Here is a 23,982-nt window from a genome sequence, read left to right on the forward strand (position 1 = left end):
AATTAATGACCCCAGCACGTCCGTCAGTCTTATTCATTTATGCTGTTTGTGAAATCTCATTTTAAATCACTTGATATTCTATTCACAGATCTATACAAACCCAGTCAGCTGTACCCTCCAGATTTCCCTATAAAGTAGGAATAGTGGCTAATCTGTAAAATATCTATGAATATGTTTAAATAAAAGTGTTTCTATTAAACTTCGGCTGTTCAGAGATTTTTTTCTGAGCATTTCAACAAAGTACCATATTTCAGGCTCCTGTACTCAGGGCTAATTGACCACGATAAAGGTGATTTATGCTGCAAATAAAATAATCCTTCCAAGTGTTTTTTTCTTTATTTTTTGGGGTGCTGCCTGCCAATGAGGAACCCCAGAGTCCAAGTGCACATGACCAGTGTAATAATCCATTCATTTAGATTCACGGTGACGTCAGACACTAATCCATCTCACTGCTTATCTTCCTCAAATTTTGTATACAAGAATGACATGCAAATGCTATCCTGATTACGCAAAATATATATGCATATGCATATTGGTCATATGCAATACTCTTCTAGAATACAGAAGACCTGGTTCTGAGACATACAGTTGTTTTGTCTGACAGTGCGACAAGAAGGTTGCCATGGTAGTCTGAGTGTTAAATCACATTCCATTCTGAGTATAGAAGTCATGTTAAACATGTGCAATGTTATATGAAATTGGCTAAATAACTTTTATTTTAATTCTTCTATTCATCCACAGAAATGACTGCACTACAATAAAATAAATAAACAAACAAATAAAGTCTTGCTTTCTAGAAAAATATCCTATGTAAAATATTAAAATAAGACATATTTGTTTGAGAAGCAAACTTTTGAAGCAGAGATGCAAAAGTCTGACTTGTCTTGGGAGAAAATACAGTATTTTGAGTTTTTTTGAGTTTTAATCACAAACCTGTCAAAATGTATGCTTAAAATAAGAATATTTAAATATATCTTATTTAACATTGAATTTTTTTCTAGTAAACAAGATATAAATATTCTCTAAAAACTAGTCTTAATATCTTTTACAATTTTGATAATCACATAAATGGAACTTGTTTTAAGAATGTTTAGATATTTTACTAGAAAATTAATTCATTAATTACATTTCTTTTCACTTAGAACAACCAACATAGAAAAATTAATTCCACACACTGCCTCATTCCTCCTCAGACTGGAATCTAGCCACTTTCTTTCTGCGTCATCATGTAAAGCAACCAGTTGCAGTGATGATCTGATTTCCCAATAGTGTTATCATGTACACGGAGCTAGAACAGAGTGAGATAAACTCCTCTTTGATTTCACGTCAAGCTTCTAACCTGCTCTGGGCAATTTTATTGCCATGAGAGTCTGCTCATCCGGTGTGTAAAGTGTACAACAGCAAAACAAACAAAAACACACCAGAAATGCCCAGTATTCAGTCAACACCATCTGGGTCTATGTCTGATCTTAGTTTGAGTCTGTGTTTGAATCAAAGCTCTCATGGGAAGCTTCTGTCAGTCTCCACCCTCCCTCACTATGGGTTATTGTGGTGCATTGCAGAGTCTGATGATGACTCACCCACAGGTTTCACTGATCACTGGAAACTGAAGGGTGTGAGAACATTACTTATTAAAATTAGCATTTAAAACCAGTTCAGGAAATTGATGTTACAGGTCATGCAGGACTGTGCGCATATTCAAAGCTGCCAAATACATATTTTTATAGCTATAGACAATTATGAACCATGTTCAGCTGAAGATGACTGCCAACAGAAGGGCCATCCTGGCCCCCAAAGAGCAAATGACAGACCACCACAACTCCCACCCCTTGCATAATGTCTAACACCTTTCATTTAAATATATATTTTTGTTTTTTTGTTTTTTTATTGCACTTGAATGCTTCAGTTAGTTTATAGTAAGTGCGACCGCAGTGCATTGACAGCTCTGTGTAAACACAGCAATATTCATATTCAAGCCCAACTGAGTAATTATCTCACAGAGGAAAATCAGAAAACTGGCCTGTCTACTGGGCTCTAACCTCCTGGCTCATTAGTCTCTGTGCATTAATTAAGGAAACATATTCCTCACACTTCTGCCTGGGTGACAGGGTATTTTCATTATATGTGATTCACTCCCTGCTGTTTTCCACACTGTGGCTTTTTTGACATCTTTGGAAGGTTGTTAAATCTAAAAAGTTGTCTAAGAGAGCAAAAGTTAACGCTTATTAGGTTTTGAAACAACTGAGTGGTCTTTGTGACTATGGAAGCCTGTGTTAAAATTCACATTACATACCGTTGTTTTGGTATTTACACAAGAGTCCTGTCAGAAATGGCATGAGATTGGTTTGAGGGTTTGGTGTGACGGAAGGAGACGCTGACGTTGTGTGAGGTTAGAGTCTCGGGTCAGAGGAGACGATGTCTCATTCTTTTCTGATGGGCAATGAGTCATCCAGCGCTACGTCACTGGAGAGTGGCTTACACTCCACGTGCTTGTGAATGAGAGAGAGAGAGAGAGAGAGAGAGAGAGAGAGAGTCTTGTAAATGTGTTTGTATTATGATATTATAGTGTTATGTAGGCTACCTTCTGAAGTCACTCAATGCAATGCTTAAATGAGTCAAACTCTTTAGTTAAAACGGACGTTGTCTGTTTGATGAACAACAATGGAAATATTTCTATTTTCACTGTGTGCGTTCATGTGTAAATGCTGAATCTCAGGTAAGTTCGAAAGCACAAAATAAAGCATAGAGCGACACCTTGTGGACATAACTCTCATTTGTTTGAGTTGTTCATGTAGTCCTGTTAATCAACACAAATGGATCACTCCATTTCTAGTTTTTAATCTCTAGGGATATTAACTAAGTTAATGATTTACTGTTAATTATATATGATTTACTGTTAATGGTTTACTGTTAATTATATAGTATTAGTACTACTTCATTAGTTAGCATTATTATTATTGTTAGTCAGTTTGATGATGGATAGTGGCTAAACATCTGTCTCAGGCCTATTACTACTACGTTGGGGTCATCAGATAGGACCCCAAGAGGACCAAGAGGAACCATATACACATAGTAGTGTACTTGAGGTAGTTTTGGCTTCACAAACTTTTATCTTGCACATCAACACGGCATTAGTGACAGTGTGACTGCACTCTGACTGCGTCACTAGTTGGCGTTGGCATGACAAAGGAGACAGGGGTAACTGCAGCCTGGAGCAATGGGCGTGCCGAAAGGTAGGGGCGTGCCAAAAGGTTTCTCATTGGTCAAATGAGTTTTACTCTGTTGGCCAATCAGCGGTAAATATACATGTACTAATTTCCTTTAGACAAGAGAAGGTGGCGGCGATAAGACGTGAGGTAATTATTCATCATACGTTTATCTATACTTTATATACCACAAATATGTATATTAAGATATACATATTTGTTATACATAAGATATACATATTTGCTTAATATATACATATATATATTAAGAATACATCCTGTAAGTATAATAATTATTACCACTTCTGCTATTACAACTGAACTAAGATCAGTTCACAATCTATGAAGACGATTAGACAAAAAAAAAAAAAAACTAATTTAGAGTTTGTTTCTATCTTTCTGCTAGGTATCCAACTAATGCAGAGTATATTCAAGTTGCCAACACACTGGTTGTGAAGAACCCTTTCCAGAGAAATATAAAGGAAATGACTGTAAGTTACATTGTTTTTAATCCATTGGTTTATCTCTATCAACATAATCACACACGATATAGTAACAATATATTGTAATCTTTATTTGCTGGAAAATGACAATCAGTCAAATTTGTATTTTAAGCACACCTGACACATCCCTAAACTGTAAATTTAAAGCAGAACATGCACCACTCGCAGGTTATTGTAACATATGTAAGCACACTGCTATATGCATAATTTATTTTTGCACTGTTAATCAATTTTACATTTTCACTTAGTGCAGGTCAGTGTAAGGAAGATACTGTACTACAGATATTTAAATCTTTTTTGTATCTACTCCACTTTTTCACTGCCTGACCATCATCTTAATGTTTATGCAGTTCAATGTTTTTTTATTTTTTTTATTTTTTTTATATCTAAAGCACCTTGTTCAATAAGTATTTAGATGTTTCTCATATCTGTCAGGGTCTAAGCATGATCTGTTTCTGTTGTTCTGGTGAAGGAAACTTGTGTTGGGGAGGATTCAATGTCTTTTGAGAACCATGTGAATGTGCTACAAAGTGAGTATCAGAAAACACCTCCAGACCCCTGGACTGTCAAAGACCACACGGCACGAACATTCTCCCGGAGACGCTGAGAAAGCACGGAAGGAATGTCTGTGGAGGATGTACTTAAAAACACCCATACTTAAGGACACCTGCTGGAGTGAGTATAGTAAAATCATCAACTGTAAAATATCTTGTTTCAAATCTTTTCATGCAATATTTTATTCTTCTGTACCCTTTTAGCCCATCTGTTAAAAATTTAGTTTTAGAAAACAATGTAAGATTTAACAGTGTATACAAGAACATGAAATGCATCATATATTGTGACCCTTGTACGTTAGCTTCTAATAGTTTTTGCAGTTCTGCACTGTATGTAGCTAATCTGAGCCAAAGAGGATGGAACAGAATTTGATGAATATGAAAAGTGTCTTCTTTTTTTTTAAATTATTATTATTATTATTATTAAATTTTTTTATGAAGGGGGACCCTGCTACACCCTTTCCTACCATACAGCTGATGGATACTGACTGTAAAATGGCAATCATAGGAGGAGGGTTCAGTGTGGTGACAGAAGATGGAATAGACGTGTGTCAGTGCACCAGCCTTGATGAAGCCTTCATACCAGCCTTCTGGATGTATTTTGCTTTCAACATTACATATCCAACATACCTGAGAAAGACATTGACTTTCCTTCAGAGGCACATTGTCAACATTAGAAGAGGGAGACAAGCACTGCCAGTAACTTTACTCTGAGTGACCAACCTTTTGTATTAGATCCTCATGCCTCAACTGTACCATTACACAAAGTGCACTTGAAGGACATTCACTCTTTTGAAGTTAATCCAACATGTTGGAGTTGTACATGCACATGAACCAAATTTTAGTATAACCTATGGTATAGATGAGTGCCAATCAACTTTTTTGTGATTTCCATTCTTTTAGAAAACATGCACAGGAATCATATGTACTTTTGGTAACAAAAATTACTGGTCTCAGTGAAGAGTCTGCAGTACAATTATATTATAATATAATGGAGAAGGGTCTGGCTGCAGACTTGCACTTGCACTCTCAGACACTTGCGCTTCTGCTAGTGACAACACTTGCAGTCTTTTTTTATTTGTATTTAGTTATACTTATTGGTTACTTTTTATTTGAATCTCTCAACATTTGTTTTTTCTCTTGTGTAGGTATCATTGACTGCAAGTCTGTCAGTCCAGATGTGAGGAGGACACACAGAGTGAGTTTGAGCTCAGCAGGTGTGATGGCTGTAGATACTGTAGCCATGGCAAGAAGGGGGTCTTCACAGCTTTCTATTCAGACAAAGAGTTTGCTGGATTCTGTTCTATGGACTGCTACTACAGAATGAATGAATGAATGAGTGGTTTATCTATCTATCTATATATCTATCTATTAAATTTTCTTTACTTGAATTGGCGACTGAAACTGAAAGCTAAATAAATGTTTTAGTTGATAAAGCTGTGTCTGTTTGCTTATGTCACTTAACATAAGGTTACTAAACTCTTCTGACTAATTTTTAAATTTTATAATTTAGTGGTTTTGTCAACTATATATTTTTCTCTATCAGGCAAAACATTTTTCGATTAAAACACTTTAAAATAAAAAAACACATCTTTACACTGATGTATTAACTAACATTAACTATGAGCAATACATTTGATACAGTATTTATTAAACTTTGTTAGTTAATAAAAATACAGCTGTTCGTTGTTTATTCTTGTTAGTTCACTTCACAGTGCATTAACTAATGTTAACAAATACAACTTTTGACTTTAACTTAAGAACAGCTAGTGCGACTAACCGTGTTAAGAGACGTTTGTATTCTCGAAAAATAATTGTAATTTGTTTTTGATTATTGATTATTGATAAATCAAGACCTAAACTTGCGGCGATGACGTCAGTAACCCGCGCCATGCAGAAGTTTTGAAGGTACTTTCAAAAGTAATTTAAAATAATATTCTTAATATCATTAACGCCGTTTTTACCTTGGAAGAATTACATTTGGATTATGTTGAATATATGGTTTCCTTTTAATCTGCGATTAAGAGTATATGCCTCGCCAACTTTTTTTTTATTATTTTTTTTATTTTACAGCCATCTTTCGCATTACCTTTTGGCACGCCCCCTACCTTTCGTTTCACCAATGAAAAACCTTTTGGCACGCCCCACACCTTTCGGCACGCCCCCACCTTTTGGCACGCCCATTGCTCCAGGCTGCAGTTACCCCTACTTGGGACAAAGAACGTCATTCGCTAGCAACTTACGCTTAAAGGGAGAGAATTCACAACAATAGGACAATATATGGCCGATAATGGGTCAATAATTGTGACAACCCATGTCATATATAGGGTTTTCCTCCAGCCGAGGTGGATGTTTGGCCCCGCCCACTAAAGCTGAGAACACCTGCTGTTGACTTCCTTTTGAGCCTTTTAAAGAAAGATGGATGGCCACACATTTGAATCGATTTCTGTTTGTTTTCCTTTAAGTTTGTTTATTTTGTACATCCAAAACTGCTACACTACATTGCACCTTCATGCATGCATTTAACTTTACATTATGATTCCATTATGCTACATTCTACATTGTGCTTCTTTTTGTTGTAGTTTGATTTTGTTAATAAATCTTTGGTTACTGAATTATTTGGTTACTGAAGTGTCTAGAGCCTTCAACTCATGTAAATGTACATAATGTTAAACATATTTTAATATTTATTTAAAACTTTTTAATGAACAAAAGTGCAGGCACCTTTAAATAATTGAGCTTAAAGATCCGACTGGTTTACTCAAATTGCTGGGAGAACTGCAGAGTTCTTAGTGGGATTTTTCTTAGCTGTCAGTTATAATCATCAAAATTAAAAGAAATAAACATTTGAAATATATCAGTCTGTGTGTAATGAATGAATATAATATACAAGTTTCACTTTTTGAATGGAATTAGTGAAATAAATCAACTTTTTGATGATATTCTAATTATATGACCAGCACCTGTGCTGGAGAGTTGCTCCTACCGAACTGGACATGTAGCCTAAATTAACTCCAGGTAGGAGGTGGGTTCAGGGTAACTTTCCCCTTTAACTAATTCTTCACTCAGTTTGAAGATCCTAGCCCAAAATAAACTTATGCTACTATAAAATTAAACAAAACAAAGCATTAAAATCAATGAAATTCTTATACACATAATCAAAAACAGTATATCAGTAACCAATAACTGCATTCGTTCCTCAATAACAAACAGCAAACAACACTAAAGTTTCAAATCATTCACACTATATAATTAAATGTGATAATGATACTCTATTTGTACAGTTTCATCCAGATGCAAGAAGGGATTATTACCACTTCAACGTGATTTTCACACAAGACTTTGTTGAGCCTCCATTATTTAAAATAATGGTAAAAATGTATTTCAAAATGTAAAATTCATTGAGTAAATAATAATAATAATAATAATTATAGTAATAAAAATAGTAATAATAATAATTAATTGTATAACCTCAACATTTTGTTTTAAAAGTGTAAAACAATTTACATATTAATCATTCATTCTTGTCGATCTGAAAACAGCTATTTCTCATACAAAACTTTGAGTTTGAGTTTCCACAAAACCACTAGGGGGCGTGATGGACCAGTGCTTGGTTTCGCCTGTTTTCCTTGTAATCGACAGTCGTTTTTCTGGCAGCAGCTATAATGAAACAGTGTCTTGGTTAGTACTTGGACGTATGTTTAACTCATTATTAAAATATGATCCAAAACCTGCACCATCAACATACCACCCTAATCTAACACAGTGCTTCCCAAACCTCTCCTGGAGGCCCCCTGCCCTGCACCTTTTGTATGTCTCCCTTATCTAACACACCAGATTCCACTCATCAGCTCGTTAGAAGAGACTGCAAGAACTAAATTGGTTGTGTCTGATTAGGGAGACATACAAAATGTGCAGGGCAGGGGGTCCTCCAGGACAGGTTTGCGAACAAAAGACTCGTCCCGACACGCGCGCGGATGAATAGCCTGTTTTCCATGGTGTCCAATGAAATGCTCCTTTAACATGACGTCCCCTAGCCATGCTCACATCACGTTTTACTCCATCCAATCAGGAGCGGAAGGATCTGAACCCCTCTTTAAAAGTTCGCCCAAAGCGAAAGCTGTTTGTTAAGAGGATGAGAGACAAACAGGCAGGAATATTTTCTAAAACCCTCTGGAAATACTGGCACTCGTATAGTGACTGTTTCTTTTCGTTGATAGGTATGTATCTTCATGATTAATCAAAACATTCGCGTTTGTAATGGTAGCAGTGCATGTTATGACTAAACGATGTTTTAAAGAGATGCTTGTTTTAATCTGAAGGGTTTAAATGAGTAATTTTATGTTTATTAAGTTAAACTCGATGACTCTATTATTTCATTTTGTGTTACCCTTAACTGCTGTGTATGTTACTTTTGATGTCATCCTAACAATGGCCGTTTCTCAGTACCAAGTACGCAAAGTTCAGTATTTCGGACAATAAACTAGTTCGACTCGGGAGTGTGGCGAAATATGATATCAAACACAACTGCCTCTCTTGGTTTTCATTTAAACATAACCGCAAAAATGTAGTTCAGGGAACCTATATACACATTACAATGAAACGAAATATATCAAACAGCATTGCCCCTTTTCTGTTTCATATAAAATATTAGCCACAAAAATGTGGTTCATGCAACGCATTACAATAAAACGAAATTATATCAAACACCACTGCCTTTTCGTTTTCTTCAAAATATAAAACACAACCCTCTTTTCGTTTTAACTTTAAAAATATAAACCATTAATGTGTTCGGGTAATATGTGCATATATACGTCGATTATCTTCATTGTATGTATAACGTTAGCTAATAAAACGAAATATGACAAGCGCAACTTTCTTTCTTTTTTTTTTAATTTCCGTTTTAATGAAGAATAATAGCCATTGACTAAGTATAAAGTAACACAATTATGTAATAGAAAAAAGACAAAAGCAAACAACTCCGTCAAATGCATGCTACAAAGTCAGCGCTGTATGAATAATTAATTTATTAAACAACTTTGTGCTTAGCCAAAACGATATGACCTGAAAGAAATGATAGATTCATTAGAGCAGAGATTGCCTGTTAGATTTACCCAATATGAATTTGCAAAATAAATTTACAAATAAACCTCATAAATAAACCTCAAACAACAACATTAAACAACTAAAAACTCTCAAAAAAAGCTACAGCTGCGTCTCAGTCAGCTCCCTTGTTCAGTAGTCAGGGCACTGATCAGGGAGTCGGCCATTTTAAGGGCTGTCTCAATCGCGAAATCCTTCCAGTGCACTGGAAGTAGTCTTTTGTGTTCATATGGGACACAAAAGTGGAAACAAGGGGGCAAGGAAGTCTACCGGAAGTTGAAGTCGGCCGCGTGCCGCCATCTTGTAGCAGAACTTCACTTGCGTTAGCATCCCATTGACTCCCATTTATTTTGGCGTCACTTTGACAGCGAATAACTTTACATCTGAGGCGTTAAAAGACTCCATTTTGTCCATTATTTATTTCTAAAGATACACGACAATGTATAAAGGGCTCCATTACCTTCTATGTTACATTATGGCCCCGTAGAAACCTTTTTTGTAAAAATAGGCTAACGATTGCGTCATAACCACTCGACTCTCTGTCGCACAGTAGAGAAATTACCGTACAGACAGGAGGAGAAGCTCGCAGGCAATCGGGGGAGACGTCAAGAGATATGGCGTACTGGCGTTACATTTTAAAATACTATACAAAATAATTAATCAGAATACTTACTCCTGCTCACTCACGCCAAAGAACTCCCCGTTCAAGCTCGCCGTCTCTGCAAGATTAACGATGGAAGTTTGCACGCACAGCTACTAGAAGATTTACATCAGTCAGACAGGTTACTGACGTCATCAAGCTTAGTTTGAGTCTGCGCGTCAAAAACGGAAGTGCTAAAAATCGCTAAAAATGGGCTTCACTTGTCTCAATTGAGTTCCAATGGGGTCGCTGTGTCCACTCATCACAATATCCATCTTCTAAACACTTCAGGTGTGTCGAAGTCGTCATCGGATTGGTTGAATTCTACAGGATTTCCGCAAGACGTGTGTCGCGTTCTTTAACGTTCCGCCTGGAAACAAAGATACCATGGGCCAAACCCCCTCACAAAAGAAAAAATCCTACTGTTTACAACTGTGACGATCAGCGCTTATCAAGATCAACTAAACGCTGGATTTTCAAAAGTATGTGAAATATTTAATCTTTAAAATATATTTTACACACCGGTCTGTTATTGTGGTGACATTTCCACGCCTCTAAACGTGACGATGAACAAAACTAACTGTGATTGGACGGGCCTTGGCCAATGAAAGCTGCCATGAATTCCAGACCTTCAGACAAATGGCTACGCGAGACTACACTGGAATGTTCGCTCCCTGAAAAATCCCACAATGCACCGCAAAAACTAGGGAGCATCAGCGCTCACTATGCTCCCTACCCGGAAATAACATCACATTTCTGAAGGCTGAAACAAACCACACGAGCCAACTCGATAAATATAATGACGCGTGATAGAAGATTTGAAAAAACTAAAAAACGGTTTGTCTATTTCAACATAAACACACATCACTAGACAGGAATTGAACACATCTAATTAACATTTATAATTAATATTCGACTGAGATGTTGTAAGAACATGTAACAAAACAATGTTTAAAAATTAGATTGATCTTACCTGTTTATTAATTCTAGTGATGTTCCACTATGTTGTCCGTTGACGGTGTACGTAATGTCTCTGGAATTCGAGTGATCACTGTCCCAACTTGGATTGAGTCAGTGAACTTACCAGTGACCGAATTAGTGTACACGATCTACTGATTGATGAACTCGGGAGCTAGGGACACAATTTCATTACACAATAACAGTAGTATTTTGAAAATTATGCGGGTTTTCTCCTCTGCCATTAATGCTCGCTGGTTGGTGCGAAATGCATTCTGGGATACCTGGCTGCCTCAAGTTTGCACAATCACCTCTGAAAGCATCCTTGATAAAGGGAGCGGAGCAAGAACACATCCGGGGATTTAAACAGTACTTGGGCGTCGACTGATGACGTTTCACAAGTTCACAAGAACTCATGTACACTTTTGGTCTTGAGGACTCACAAAAATGCCCGCTGCATGTGTGTCTAAGTCCACGAGACTGTAGGGTGTCCCATTCGTCATTTTAGCTTTCAGAAGGGTGCTCGTGAGCGCCCCCTTTGTGGCCGCTATGCACTCTCGATGCGCACTTCTCCTGAGCCCGCACTGGGGTGAGCTCCACCGCAGACTTCTACCCAACAGTCAAAGCGGCATTAAGTCACGAAAGTGTAGACTCAAAGGAAGACGGTGAGGGTTTAGGGTGCCATTTGGGACAGAGATTGAGAAACTCAGATTGAGAAACGGCGAATGCTGCATCAGTATGTTATTATGCCTAGCTTTTAAATGGCGTAGTTGAATAGTGTATATCTTAACGTACACACCGGTTTTATGAGTTCCTTCTGAACGTTTCGTTGTGTGGTCAGTGGTAATGACGTTGATTTTGTTAAATTCATACACTATGACCATTTCAACTTGAGTTAATTGATAGTGAGACGCTTGCTCTTGGTACTCCCATTGTTATTGTGTAATGGACCTGAGCGGCTCTACCGGCCACATTCTTTCTGATAATAGGGGGTTTCCTTGAAATCTATAATAGACTTTTTATTGTTATTTTGAATGTTATGAGATTTGTATTTACAACGATGTCTACTGTTAGGTTTGATATAGCACCACCATGGCCGCTTCAGCCAGTTCCAAGCTGAGCAAAGCTGTGAAACAGCAGTACATGGACCTCCCTCAAGGAGACCAGGTTCAAGCTATGTACATTTGGATTGATGGAACCGGAGAGGGATTGAGATGCAAGACCAGGACTCTAGATTCAGAACCTAAGACCATTGAAGGTAGTTACTGTGTTCATGTTATCATATCGGTCTCTCATATTAAATAACAGAGCTGTTAAAAGACCCACCATCAGTGTTGCAAAAAAGATTGTTTTTTTTTTTCCCCCCTTTCTGTGTCTCTGTAGATCTTCCTGAATGGAACTTTGATGGTTCCAGCACATATCAGTCTGAGGGGTCCAACAGTGACATGTACTTGATCCCACAAGCCATGTTCAGAGACCCCTTCAGGAAGGACCCCAACAAACTGGTTCTGTGTGAAGTCCTCAAATACAACCGCAAACCTGCAGGTGTGTAAATGTAAAATACCATAACTGATATCAGATGAGTATTATACCAGGTGATTTCACATTGAACATTGCATTAATGTTTCTTGTGGTTCTCCTTAGAAACCAACCTTCGTCAGATGTGTAAAAAGATCATGGGTATGGTGCAGAACCAGCATCCTTGGTTTGGAATGGAACAAGAGTACACTCTTCTTGGCACAGATGGTCATCCATTTGGTTGGCCCTCCAATGGCTTCCCTGGACCTCAAGGTAGAGGTCACTTATGAATACAAGGTCTCTAAAGGGCTGGAATTCTTCTGTTTAAGGAAATTAATAGGGCTTGTTTGATTAGGTCCATACTACTGTGGTGTGGGAGCCGATAAGGCCTATGGACGAGATGTTGTAGAAGCCCATTATAGAGCCTGTCTGTATGCTGGAGTAAAAATCTGTGGCACCAATGCTGAAGTCATGCCTGCACAGGTAAAGTCTTCCTACTGGGGTGATAGATAATAAGCAACACGTTTATACATTTAGGAAATAAGTGTAATTTCAATTGTGTGTTTATGTATGTATATGCTCTGTAGGGTACAATGTAGTGTAATCAACTTGAAACAAATTAGTCGCTGAAGTTGTCTTGTTGTTCTTCAGTGGGAATTTCAAGTTGGCCCTTGTGAGGGGATTGAGATGGGAGACCATTTGTGGATCGCCCGCTTCCTCCTGCACAGGGTTTGTGAGGACTTTGGCATTGTGGCCTCTTTCGACCCCAAGCCCATTCCAGGGAACTGGAATGGAGCTGGCTGCCACACCAACTTCAGCACGAAAGAGATGCGTGAGGAAGGGGGTTTGAAGTAAATATATAAAATTACCCAAATATATATATGCACACTGTAGCACTGACATAAAATGGTCATTTATATTAATCAAATTTTGTTTTTGTTTTTTAGATACATTGAGGAGTCGATTGAGAGGCTGGCCAAGAGACACCAGTACCATATCCGTGCCTATGATCCTAAAGGAGGGTTGGACAATGCCAGACGACTGACCGGTCATCACGAGACCTCCAACATCAATGAGTTCTCTGCTGGAGTGGCTAACCGTGGTGCTAGCATCCGAATCCCACGATCTGTGGGCCAGGAAAAGAAGGGTTACTTTGAAGACCGTCGTCCCTCAGCCAACTGCGATCCGTACGCAGTCACTGAAGCTCTTGTACGCACATGTCTGCTCAGTGAAGAAGGCGAAGAGCCAGTGAAATATTAGACTGAAATGTTGTTTTTAGTAGTGAAATATCTTACTGATGCCTTGTATTTTGATTTCATTAGTCCGTCTGAAATGTGGGATGATTGGGTCAGTTTATGCCACAGTTTTAGCTTTCTCACTGCCAGTGTCTTTTTATATCAGGTTTGTGGATGTAATGATACAATATTCCTTTTCAGAAATCCTAGTTTTGATAGAGACAGAATTTTGCATGTAAGATTACTGCAACTACTTGGCCTTTAAAGTTGTTCTTGTATCAAACTCTTGATTTGTGTTATCAAATTTAACATGTAGATATTTTAATGCCTTTTATGTATCTTTATCATTTTATTCACCAGGTTATAAATTATGGTACGGTTTCTAACAGGGACCAAAATGCGTTTATACTGATATGGCTCTGACTGTTCACAAGTTTGTGCATTTTATATTTACAGTACCATGGTTCCCAAAAAACCACTAAACTTTACACTAAAACATCAAGAATTTTCTCTAGTTTTTCTTCCCCCTGCATGAGTCCTTCTGGACAGGTTAGCCAATTGAGTGCTGAACTTATGTTGTTGTAGGCCAGCCTGGAAGTCGGCATCACCCTGGTTCCCTCAACAAAATCCTAATGGGATGTTTATATTGGTTTTTGGGTTCTTGCATAAAACAAGCTCTAAGAACAACAGTTTTGCTAACCATATGAAACTTGAATACATTTTGAAGCCTAAATACAGAGACCAGGTAAAAATGAAGATGTAGACTAAATGAACTGCACAACAGTTGTGTGAATTTAACATCAAGCTTCTAAAAACTCTTACGAAAAAGGAATCCAAGGTACTTCCCCTGGTCCAAAAAAGTTAAAAAGCTTTTATTCACATTATGGCCATCTCAACAGAAACATTTAAAAATGACTAAAACACTGCACACTGATGCATTTTGGCCTTCAGCCTTCCTTGGAGTGTGTCAGGTATCAAATGAATGACTGGTGTAGGAATAATTAGTCTGTGATATTGGCAGAAACCAAAAAAGCCATTATATTCTGGCAACTCTTTCAGTCTATATATTAACTAAATCCATATGAAAATCTAATCTAAGACAAAAGCTTTAAAAATCAAAAGGCATTATTGCTGATATGTTTTATGTTGTGGAATAAAAAAAAAATAATTTATTTCAGGCATTTAACCAAAAACCCATGATGCTACGAAAAATGCTACAGGGTACGATAGAGAAAAAATGCTGAGGTTCAAACGGTACTCATGCATGTAATGCGCAACTGATGAAAAGACCACTGCTATTTATTTGAAAACTGAAATGTGCATTCCATTTGCTCTTTTGTGGATTTTGAATGTGGGGAATCCTAACATCTAACTGATGTTTCTGGTGCCTTGGCATCTTAGAAAACATCAAAAACAACTTCATGCATCAAATTTTTGTGTTTGGTTAGCAATCAGCACACAGCACAAGTGCTAGTGACTCTTTAGATCCACACATGGCATGCCTCCTGAAGCTCGGCTGTTTTCAGAAAATGGTAAGGCTGTATATTTCTTTTATAAATCTGATAAAACTTAAGACTCTTTGGGGATATGAAGGATGTAATACTACTCTATATGTACTCAAGATTAACATAAGATTGGGCAAAGCTGTGTGTGTTATGTCCACTTTAAAGGGTTAGTTCACCCAAAAATGAAACTTAGGCTGCGTTTTACTCACTTCCGAGGCATCCTAGGTGTATATGACTTTCTTCTTTCAGACAAATCCAGTTGGAGTTATATTAAAAATTGTCTTTGATCTTTCAAAGCTGTTTCATGGCACTCAACGGGTGTTGCATTCCTTCAGTCCTAAAGACCTGAAATAAAAAGCACTCTTCCATAAAAAAAAAGTGTCTCACACAGCTCCGGGGGGTGGTTAGGGTTGTGAACAAAGGCCTCCTGTAGCAACTCGATGCGTTTTTGTAAGAAAAATATCCATATTCAAAACATAATAATCACTTTAAGCAGAAATACTCTGGCTCTGGATGAAGTGTGTTGAATTACTATTCTGCAATCCAAAACACAAGGGCCTGTTTTGCATCCCAAATCATATTACACGTTCTCTGTCATGTTTGGTAAACCCTTTCACCCAAATTCACTGGAACTATACAACTCCTCAAAGCAATTTGAAGGAAAACATTTTTTTAATATTGTTGTTCCATTAAACAAACCAAGTGTTCCAATGAAAAGGGCATTTGTGGATGCACACAGCCACACACCACTCAAGTTCTGACCAAATAAAGTTAGTTCACACAAACATGGCAACATTCTGGGAAGACAATGTTCCAAGAATTCACAAAGCAAACCAAAGAGAAATACTACAGCCACATCAGAAAGGAATTTCATTTTCAGAACTTTTTAAAGAAAATGATAATGCATTATAAATACGTACATTTCTTTTGCTTTTAATTATACTTGCACAACTTTAATGGTACAATTTTATTTTAAAAACATGCCACAGACTACTCAAAATCCATTAGCTGCATTTTTTACTCAGAACTTTATTTTACTACATATTTTACTACTCCACTTTATTAGGTACACATTTCTAGTGCCTTGCTAGTCCCTTTTGCCATCAGAACTGCCTTTATTCTCTGTGGCATACTGTTCAAGGTGCTCACAGATTTTGGTCCATATTGACATGACTGCATCACGCCTTTGCTGCACATCTATTATGTTTATCGTCCGTTCCACCACATTCCTAAGGTGCTCTATTAGATCTGTTGACTGTGAAGGTCATTGGAGTTCATAGTGAACTCATTATCATGTTCAGGGAACCAGTTTGAGATGATTGAGCTTTGTGACATGGCTGTTTATACCTGCTGAAAGACAATACAACAAAGTGTGCCAAGAAAATATTCCCCACACCACTACGCCATCATCCGCCTGAACTTTTGCTACAATATGGGATGGATCCATTTTTTCATGTTGTCATGTTATTTGTAACCTTGGTCCACAACACCAGTCATAAGCAGCATGGGTATATTTGTAGCAATAGACAACACTACATTGTATGGGTCAAAATTATCGATTTTTCTTTTATGTCAAAATCTCATTAGGATATTAAGTAAAGTTAATTTTTGAATTTTATACCATAAATATATCACAACTTAATTTTTGATTTGTAATATGCATTGCTAAGGACTTTGCTAAGGACTTCATTTGGATAACTTTAAAGGAGATTTTCTCAATATTTAGATCAACTATCTCGGCCAAATATTGTCCTATCCTAGCAAACCATACATCAATGAAAAGCTTATTTATTCAGATTTCAGATTATGTATAAATCCAAATTTCAAAAACAATTGACCCTTATGACTGGTTTTGTGGACCAGGGTCACATTTATGCCAAATTAAGAATGTCACAACAGAAATTGCTGATAAGATCAGCACCCGGTGTGGTTTTCTGTTGCTGTACTCTAACTGCTTTCAGTGCTTGATGTGTTGTGCATTTATAGATGTTCTCGAGCATTCCTCAGTTAGTAACGAGTGGTTATTTGAGTTACTGCTGCCTTTCTATCAGCTCAGCTTATATCTGGCCATTCTCCTCTGACCTCTGGCATTTTCACACACAGAACTGCCGCTTACTAGATATTTATCTTTTTTGGACCATTCTCTTTAAACACTAGAGATTGTGTGTGAAAATTCAAGAAGATCAGCAGTTCTTAAAATACTCAGACCAGCCCGTCTGACACCAACAACCATGCCACCTTTAAAGTCAATTAAATCACTTATCTTTCCCATTCTGATGCTTGTTTTGAACCTCAGCAGATCATCTTCAGCTATCATATTGGGCAGAAATTGGAGTGCCCAATATCATAGTAACAGTTCAAGGAAGTCCTGCCTTTCAAATAAATGATCCAATTGTCATTCAACAAGTTATTACTTGTCATCAACCGTCAAGTCATCAACTACTTTTACAACGGTTGTTGCTGTTGGCAAGCAATTTTGAAATTTCAGTATTTCTCAACTCAGTCAGATAGGAGCTGTACTTGCATGGCTGAAAATAGCTGAAAATAATGCAAGGACATTCCCAAGATTATCTTGTTTTGTTTTTTTTGTTTTTGTTTTTTCAGGACAAATGTACGTCAGGTCAGGGAAAATTGAGACAATTTAGCTGGGAAAAGTTGTTAAGTGTTAAAAATGTTTTGTACAGCTTATTAATAGTATTTTATCTGTTTCATGTATCATTTTACACTTTATAATTCCTTTACTGTTTCAGTTTTGCTGTAAAACTTATAACTCGTTGTTTAATGTCAGGTTCCATTGTGACAACTTACCCCTTCAACAGACTTTAAGGTTGTACCAGAGAATCCCAGAGAAAACACTGTAATAATAAAAATGGTCTTTTGTGAAAATCAGAAAATACTGTGTATCGATTGACAATAAAGTATAATCAGTCTCTGTTCTAATACTTATTCATAACTGCAGCAGGCCTAGAAGAAATGGCTGTATTATATTGGTCTTATGTTGATATGATATAATAGCTCTAGAAGTGTGACTCAGTTGAGCATGAGCAGCAGAACAAACATGGGCCTCAAGCCTAGATCAGAACAATCTCACCAATCAGTGTTCAGTGTGTTTCATGCTCTGAATGAATATCAGCACTGATTGGGCTTATTAGAATTCTGATCTCAGTCAACGACGGAACTACTGACCCATTTGAATTCATCCTTTACCCTGCAGGATTTGAAAGATTATTGTGTCTTCTGAATCTTAGTGTGATATCACTAATAGGAAGATGGTGGTTGTGAGTTGATGTGTAATGGTAATTAAATATTGTGATCCCTTTACACATCCCCTCTTGTGCAAATATATAAACGCACACAAAAGAGACAGTGGCAGGGCATGGCTGATTGGTGCCATGTGCAAATCACATGCAGCATCAGTGAGAGCCATGTGGCGGAAATGCAATTACACTCTTCACTCTTCAACCACGAATGCCATTTACTTAAGTACACACACACACATACACACACACACACACAAAAGCAGCCAATTCTTACAGGACAGGGCTGGAACTGGACTTTCAAGAGATGATAAACATCATGAAAATACTAAAAGAAAGTAAGACTTTTGTGATTTGAGGTGGTTAAAGCACAAAATGTGTGTGCTCAGTTGCCATGGCAGCCATAGACCAAAGGACAATGTGTGTTTTGTGCAGCTAAGGTGGAGGATGGGGGTGGGACATTGGTAGTTACATAACAAATCTGGGTCAAACATGAATTCCCCTACTAACAAAGATCTGCTTGATTGAATAGCCTAAATAAAAATTAGCAAAATAATTATTATGAAATCACAGAAAGCTGCCCATAATGTAGTGTAAACTAGTTATACAAAAGCAGAGTCCATTACCAGTCTACAGGTCACCTAAAATGCTAATAACGTGATCTGTATTGGATCCTAGGAATGTTCTTGTACAGACAGATGAATTACTATGCTTAACCTGTTGAGACCTGTTAGCCTAGTCAGACACCACATCAACAGCACACAACGGTTGTCTGTGCAATGACTAAATGTCTGCTCATTGCATGCGGAGAGGGTCTAATGAAAGCTACAATCAAACAATTTATAATAAAAGATATTAAAATAATACATACTGTCTGACCTTTCGGTATCCTCATCAGTGTTTGTTTTGGGTAAAAATGCTGATATGATGCCAAGGACATTGCTGTTCACAGCTGAAAAAGCAGTTTGCTGTGAGAATAAAACAGGACAAAATGTCCATCAGACCTTGTAACATCAGTCCACTGCAGCTGTGCACCAATTATCAGCATGCACTTTGAAGAAAAGAGTCTTTTGTCTTATGACAGAGACATGACGGTCCAACAGTGGTATGGAAAAAATGGTTACAGTAACAAATGTATGTTGTGTGTTATGGTATACTATGAAAGGTTGATCTGTTGAAGAAGAAAACACAAAAAAGCATGATTTTACATAAAATGCAGTTATGTTCAACTGTGTTTTGTTTGCTCAGCAGGGTGAATTGTTTTTACAGCTGTATTGCTTCCAGACGGCCTGTGCAGGATGAGACCGTCTGGGAGAAACGCTAGGAAGATACAGCTTAGTGAAAGGTGAAGTTTGTGTGAAATGTGAATGTTGAATGAAAGTGAAATGTAATAAAGCTTGGTCCTTATAAAAGATATAAAAACAATGTCTTTGTATCTTTTCAATGAACTCTTACATTTTATGCAGTCAGATTATTCAATAAAAGGTGATGATTATAATATCTGCTGTGAATCCATGGTGAATTTAGGAAAACATTTTGGTGTTCGGCCATTGTACTTTAAACTCTAAATGAGAGTCTCCAGCATTCATCCGGCCACATGAGAACAAAGAAACTGCTGATATATAGAGGTCAAGGCCCATAAAAGGGCTATGTGTGATCAATGAAGCGCCACTGACATGGAATTTTCATCAAAATAGAGATTTATTTTGTGTGACTCTTGTATTAAAGGTGACTTCAGTAGTACACACCAGTAGCAAGGCAATATATTTTAAGGGGAGTGGACATTGGTGAAATAGAGTGAACTTTAGTGCTTACTTTCAAACATGAGAAAAAATAGGGCTGCAAATTTCAACATCTGACGACGGCATTACTGGTGTTTGGCTGAACAGGAAATAGGTCAAAAATATGTGATGAAAATATATGCCTAAATTGAAAATGAAAATGTGACTTTCTTGAAAATGGGATTTTAAGCATCAAACGTGTCATATATTGTTGAAAAGGTCTCATCTAGCAGAATACAACAAGCATAAATGTTTCAAGTAGAGACCAAAATAATACTAAGTACAAAAGAAATCTCAAAAGAAAAAATTTCATCAAAAAACCACAACATAAGGTTTAATGAATAATGACAGAAGCCTATGCCTAGAGCCACATAGCCACATTCACTAGTTGATCTCTTTTTATGGTACTAAATGGCTTAAGTATAATTTCTTTTGGAAATTCCAGTTAAACTTGTACACATTACAGATTGTAACTAATCACCTGGATGTAAAGACTCAACTATGTGTGCACTCATCAAAAATGAGCCAGGGTGCAACTGATTACTGATTGTTGAAAAAGTTGTAAAAGACTGTGCAACAAAATCTAACATTTTTAACTGCAGAGTCTGCAGTGCATAAAAGCTGCTGGTCTAGACTGAGGTTGTAAACACGGGGGGTGGGGAGTTTCACCTGTTTTCCCTCAGAGAAGTCTCAACACCCACCATACTTGTTTCCTGTATTTAAAATCTTCTCCACGCTGGTGTGGTGTCAAATAGCACAAACTCTGAACAAAATGTTCTACACAAACACCACCCCTGCACAATCAGCCCAAAGGGAGAAAATCTTGGCTGGACTTGTGTAACCCTATGATACAGCACTGGCTTGGCACATTTTAATTGGCAGGAGCTCATATTATTAGAGTGATTCCACGTGATATGAATGTCTTTTAGACATACAGTAGTTAAGTGTAATATGTCTAGAGTGCCTGGCTGAGTGTCTGCCGCCATCTCCTGCTTGTGCACAAATGCGTAAAGATGCTGAAATAAAAGAATAAAGCAATTTAATAAATGTTCTTGATGTGAGACCGCATTTCAATATTTTGCATGATCTCCACTCAAAATGACTTTCCCTTTTGTTAAAGAGGCATAGTAACACGTTAAAACTTGGTGCCAGATGATTTTTCAGTATATGAGTAGGCCTAAATCATATAAACTATAGTATTACACAACTATTGGCTTTATTATGATCACATGGGTTTGAGTATATGAGTAGGCCTAAATCATATAAACTATAGTATTACACAACTATTGGCTTTATTATGTAATATTATAAAGCCAATGTGTGTAAAAGTTATTTTTATTAACTTCTTATTAACAATTTCCTGAATGTTTTGAATATCAGCACAGCTGTAATTGGTAAGCAGCCTCATGCTAGCAAATTAATCACTGCATGCTTGCTAGTGTGATATTATGTCAATATTGTTTGCTATTTTGAGACTTGCTTCTCCATGTTTTGTCATCAAAATGTATTGCCATCAAAACCAATGTTTTTAGGTTAAGCCTATCAACACAGTTTCATTAAGAAGTCTTCTCTAGTATAAATGTAACTCAGTGATTATTCAATGATTCTGATTTCAATATTCTCTAAATATAACTTTGATTTTTTGCTTTTTATCCTGTTTTCAGCCTAAACTTGCCCTTTACCTCAACCCCCTTCCTCCATTTTTCTGACCACAGAAATATCCAGAGTACCCTGAACAAGTGAGTGTTACACATGTACAAAGGCTCTATAGAAGCCCCTGCAGAAAACTGAGTAGATAAACAATGGAGATCACAGAACACAGCGAACCGCTTGAACACAATGAACTCCAATTCAGAAGACAAAAACATTGTTAGGTTCTCGATAGCTATGAACAGGCACATGCAGAGAGGGTGCTTTGGGGGCTCAAGGCTCTGCACTTTTTCCAAAGTTAACCAAAAGTGTCCCTCTCTAAACAATTATCAACAATAATATTGTGATCAATAAAACAAAATGCATTTAAATCATAATTATTATGACATATAAAAAACAGTAACAAATGGCTAAAAAAAAGATACATGTTTATTTTTATATCTGTCAGTCTGAGACATTGTTGCCAATGCATTGCAATTGATTGTGTGCATCTTAAACAATCTCAAATTTTATTGGGCAATGTTAAGTGGAGTGGGATCTTCCTGGTCTTATTCATAATGAAAAACTATATAGCCAGTGTTTGTTTACATCTTTTTAGGCAAACCTTAAAAAATAGTCACATTAATTGTATGCAGTGTTTAATTTACTCCTGTTTACATACTGCATATTGATATACCGTTTGATAAAACTATTATTTCTCGTTAAAATGAAGCCCAAAGGTCACCAACAGGCCTATTACATGAAGTGTAGTAAATGTTGAATTAGAATTACTCTGTATATAAATGCCTTTTTTTTTTTTTTTTTTACAGTTGAGCCCCTGCCCTCGAGGAACTCTCTGCATGTCCCAGTCTATGATGAATAATAATAGCTATGAAGAAGAATAAAATCTTCTAATCACATACAGAAATAGTAGATATAATTCCTAGTCTGCTGGCCTCAAGTTCGGTGGTTGCAAATCTGGGGATACAGGGTACAAAAATGTGAAACCCCATTAAGGCTACATAAATGACACATTCACAGGGCTGCTGTTTTTAATAAATAATAAAATATAAAAACGTCACATTGGAAAATAATGTTTGACCAGCAGAGGTGTGTAGACATTATATTTTATCATTTTGAATTTACTTTGTTTTATTTAATGTGCAATTAAATAAAATAAAAAAAAATTGTGTTTCACAAAATACTATGCAGTGGAATATACTTTCTTTGAGTTTTCCTTCCAGTTGCATGCATATAAATGAATAGAATGGAGCACAAAGTCTGGCATTAACAGGTGAACTAATTCCCATTGAAATATACCAGATTTTATTGAAAATGGGCCAGCGACAAGCATGTTGAGACTAAGGCAGGTGATCTTCTATATTCTTGTTGAACTGATGCTATCCAGACTGGCAAGAAGGGTCATTGTTTCTCTCACTGGCACTGAAGCCAGCCAAAGAGCTATCCAAGAGACAAATGCATCTTTGTGCTCAGCTCGCTCATATCCACTCAGACTGAAGACTGCTGTGTTTGTTTAATGAAAGACCTTGGGAAGACAAACAATACCTTCAGCCAAGTTCACCAGTACCAAAATCTTAAGGAACATATAGATAAATGAAACTCTCAGTAGAGCAGTCTCAGTTGAATGGCCACTCCTGAAACCTGACCTGGTTAGCATCCAGTTTGTTGTTCTGTGAAAGAATCAATGATACTTTGTTGAAAACAAAGGAAGGAGAGAGACAGGTCTGTAGCTATCTGTAAGTATCAGCTATCTGTTTGCTCAAGCCCAACTGGATGCAGAACATGATCACAACAAACTAGCCTTTTACAGTTCCATTCTCAGTGGAATTATCTCTCATATCCTTTAGCAATTGGGCCAGTCAGAGACTAATAATAAAGATGCTTAGTTTCAATATAGCCTGGTTTGCAAAGGGACAAGAAGTCACTGCTGTGTTCCAGATATAGTAATGTCAGGGTTATCTATTGCTTGGCTCACAACACAATTTCCAATCACGTGTATCCTTTAGATAAGGCATTAGTTTTTCACACCTCTTTAATTTCACTGTACATAAACAATTGATCTCCAGTATGACG

At 37.1% G+C, this 23,982-nt stretch overlaps 1 protein-coding gene and 1 long non-coding RNA gene across 2 annotated transcripts; both read left to right on the forward strand.

Moving 5' to 3' along the window:
- The first annotated feature begins 4,182 nt into the window (after positions 1-4,182).
- LOC122137557 lies at positions 4,183-4,971 on the forward strand. The gene is made up of 2 exons (XR_006154946.1): positions 4,183-4,384; positions 4,705-4,971. It is a non-coding gene; the product is annotated as an uncharacterized LOC122137557 (long non-coding RNA).
- Positions 4,972-8,204: 3,233 nt separating this feature from the next.
- Positions 8,205-14,184, forward strand: LOC109069865 (glutamine synthetase). Its single transcript, XM_019086463.2, has 7 exons — positions 8,205-8,483; positions 12,038-12,221; positions 12,347-12,508; positions 12,608-12,754; positions 12,837-12,964; positions 13,133-13,332; positions 13,429-14,184. The coding sequence occupies exons 2-7, from the start codon at positions 12,056-12,058 to the stop codon at positions 13,739-13,741; spliced, it is 1,116 nt and encodes a 371-aa protein (XP_018942008.2). The 5' UTR covers positions 8,205-8,483; positions 12,038-12,055; the 3' UTR covers positions 13,742-14,184.
- The last annotated feature ends 9,798 nt before the right edge of the window (positions 14,185-23,982 follow it).

This window comes from Cyprinus carpio, chromosome B6 (assembly GCF_018340385.1).
Source record: "Cyprinus carpio isolate SPL01 chromosome B6, ASM1834038v1, whole genome shotgun sequence".
Taxonomy (NCBI): domain Eukaryota; kingdom Metazoa; phylum Chordata; class Actinopteri; order Cypriniformes; family Cyprinidae; genus Cyprinus; species Cyprinus carpio.

What these genes read in the sequence shown, in the direction of transcription:
- LOC109069865 (XM_019086463.2), top strand. Translation starts at nt 12,056, where the DNA reads ATGGCCGCTTCAGCCAGTTCCAAGCTGAGCAAAGCTGTGAAACAGCAG. An exon ending in AGAACCTAAGACCATTGAAG is followed by an intron (nt 12,222 to 12,346) that starts GTAGTTACTGTG and finishes GTGTCTCTGTAG; the next exon opens with ATCTTCCTGAATGGAACTTT. An exon ending in CTGAAGTCATGCCTGCACAG is followed by an intron (nt 12,965 to 13,132) that starts GTAAAGTCTTCC and finishes GTTGTTCTTCAG; the next exon opens with TGGGAATTTCAAGTTGGCCC.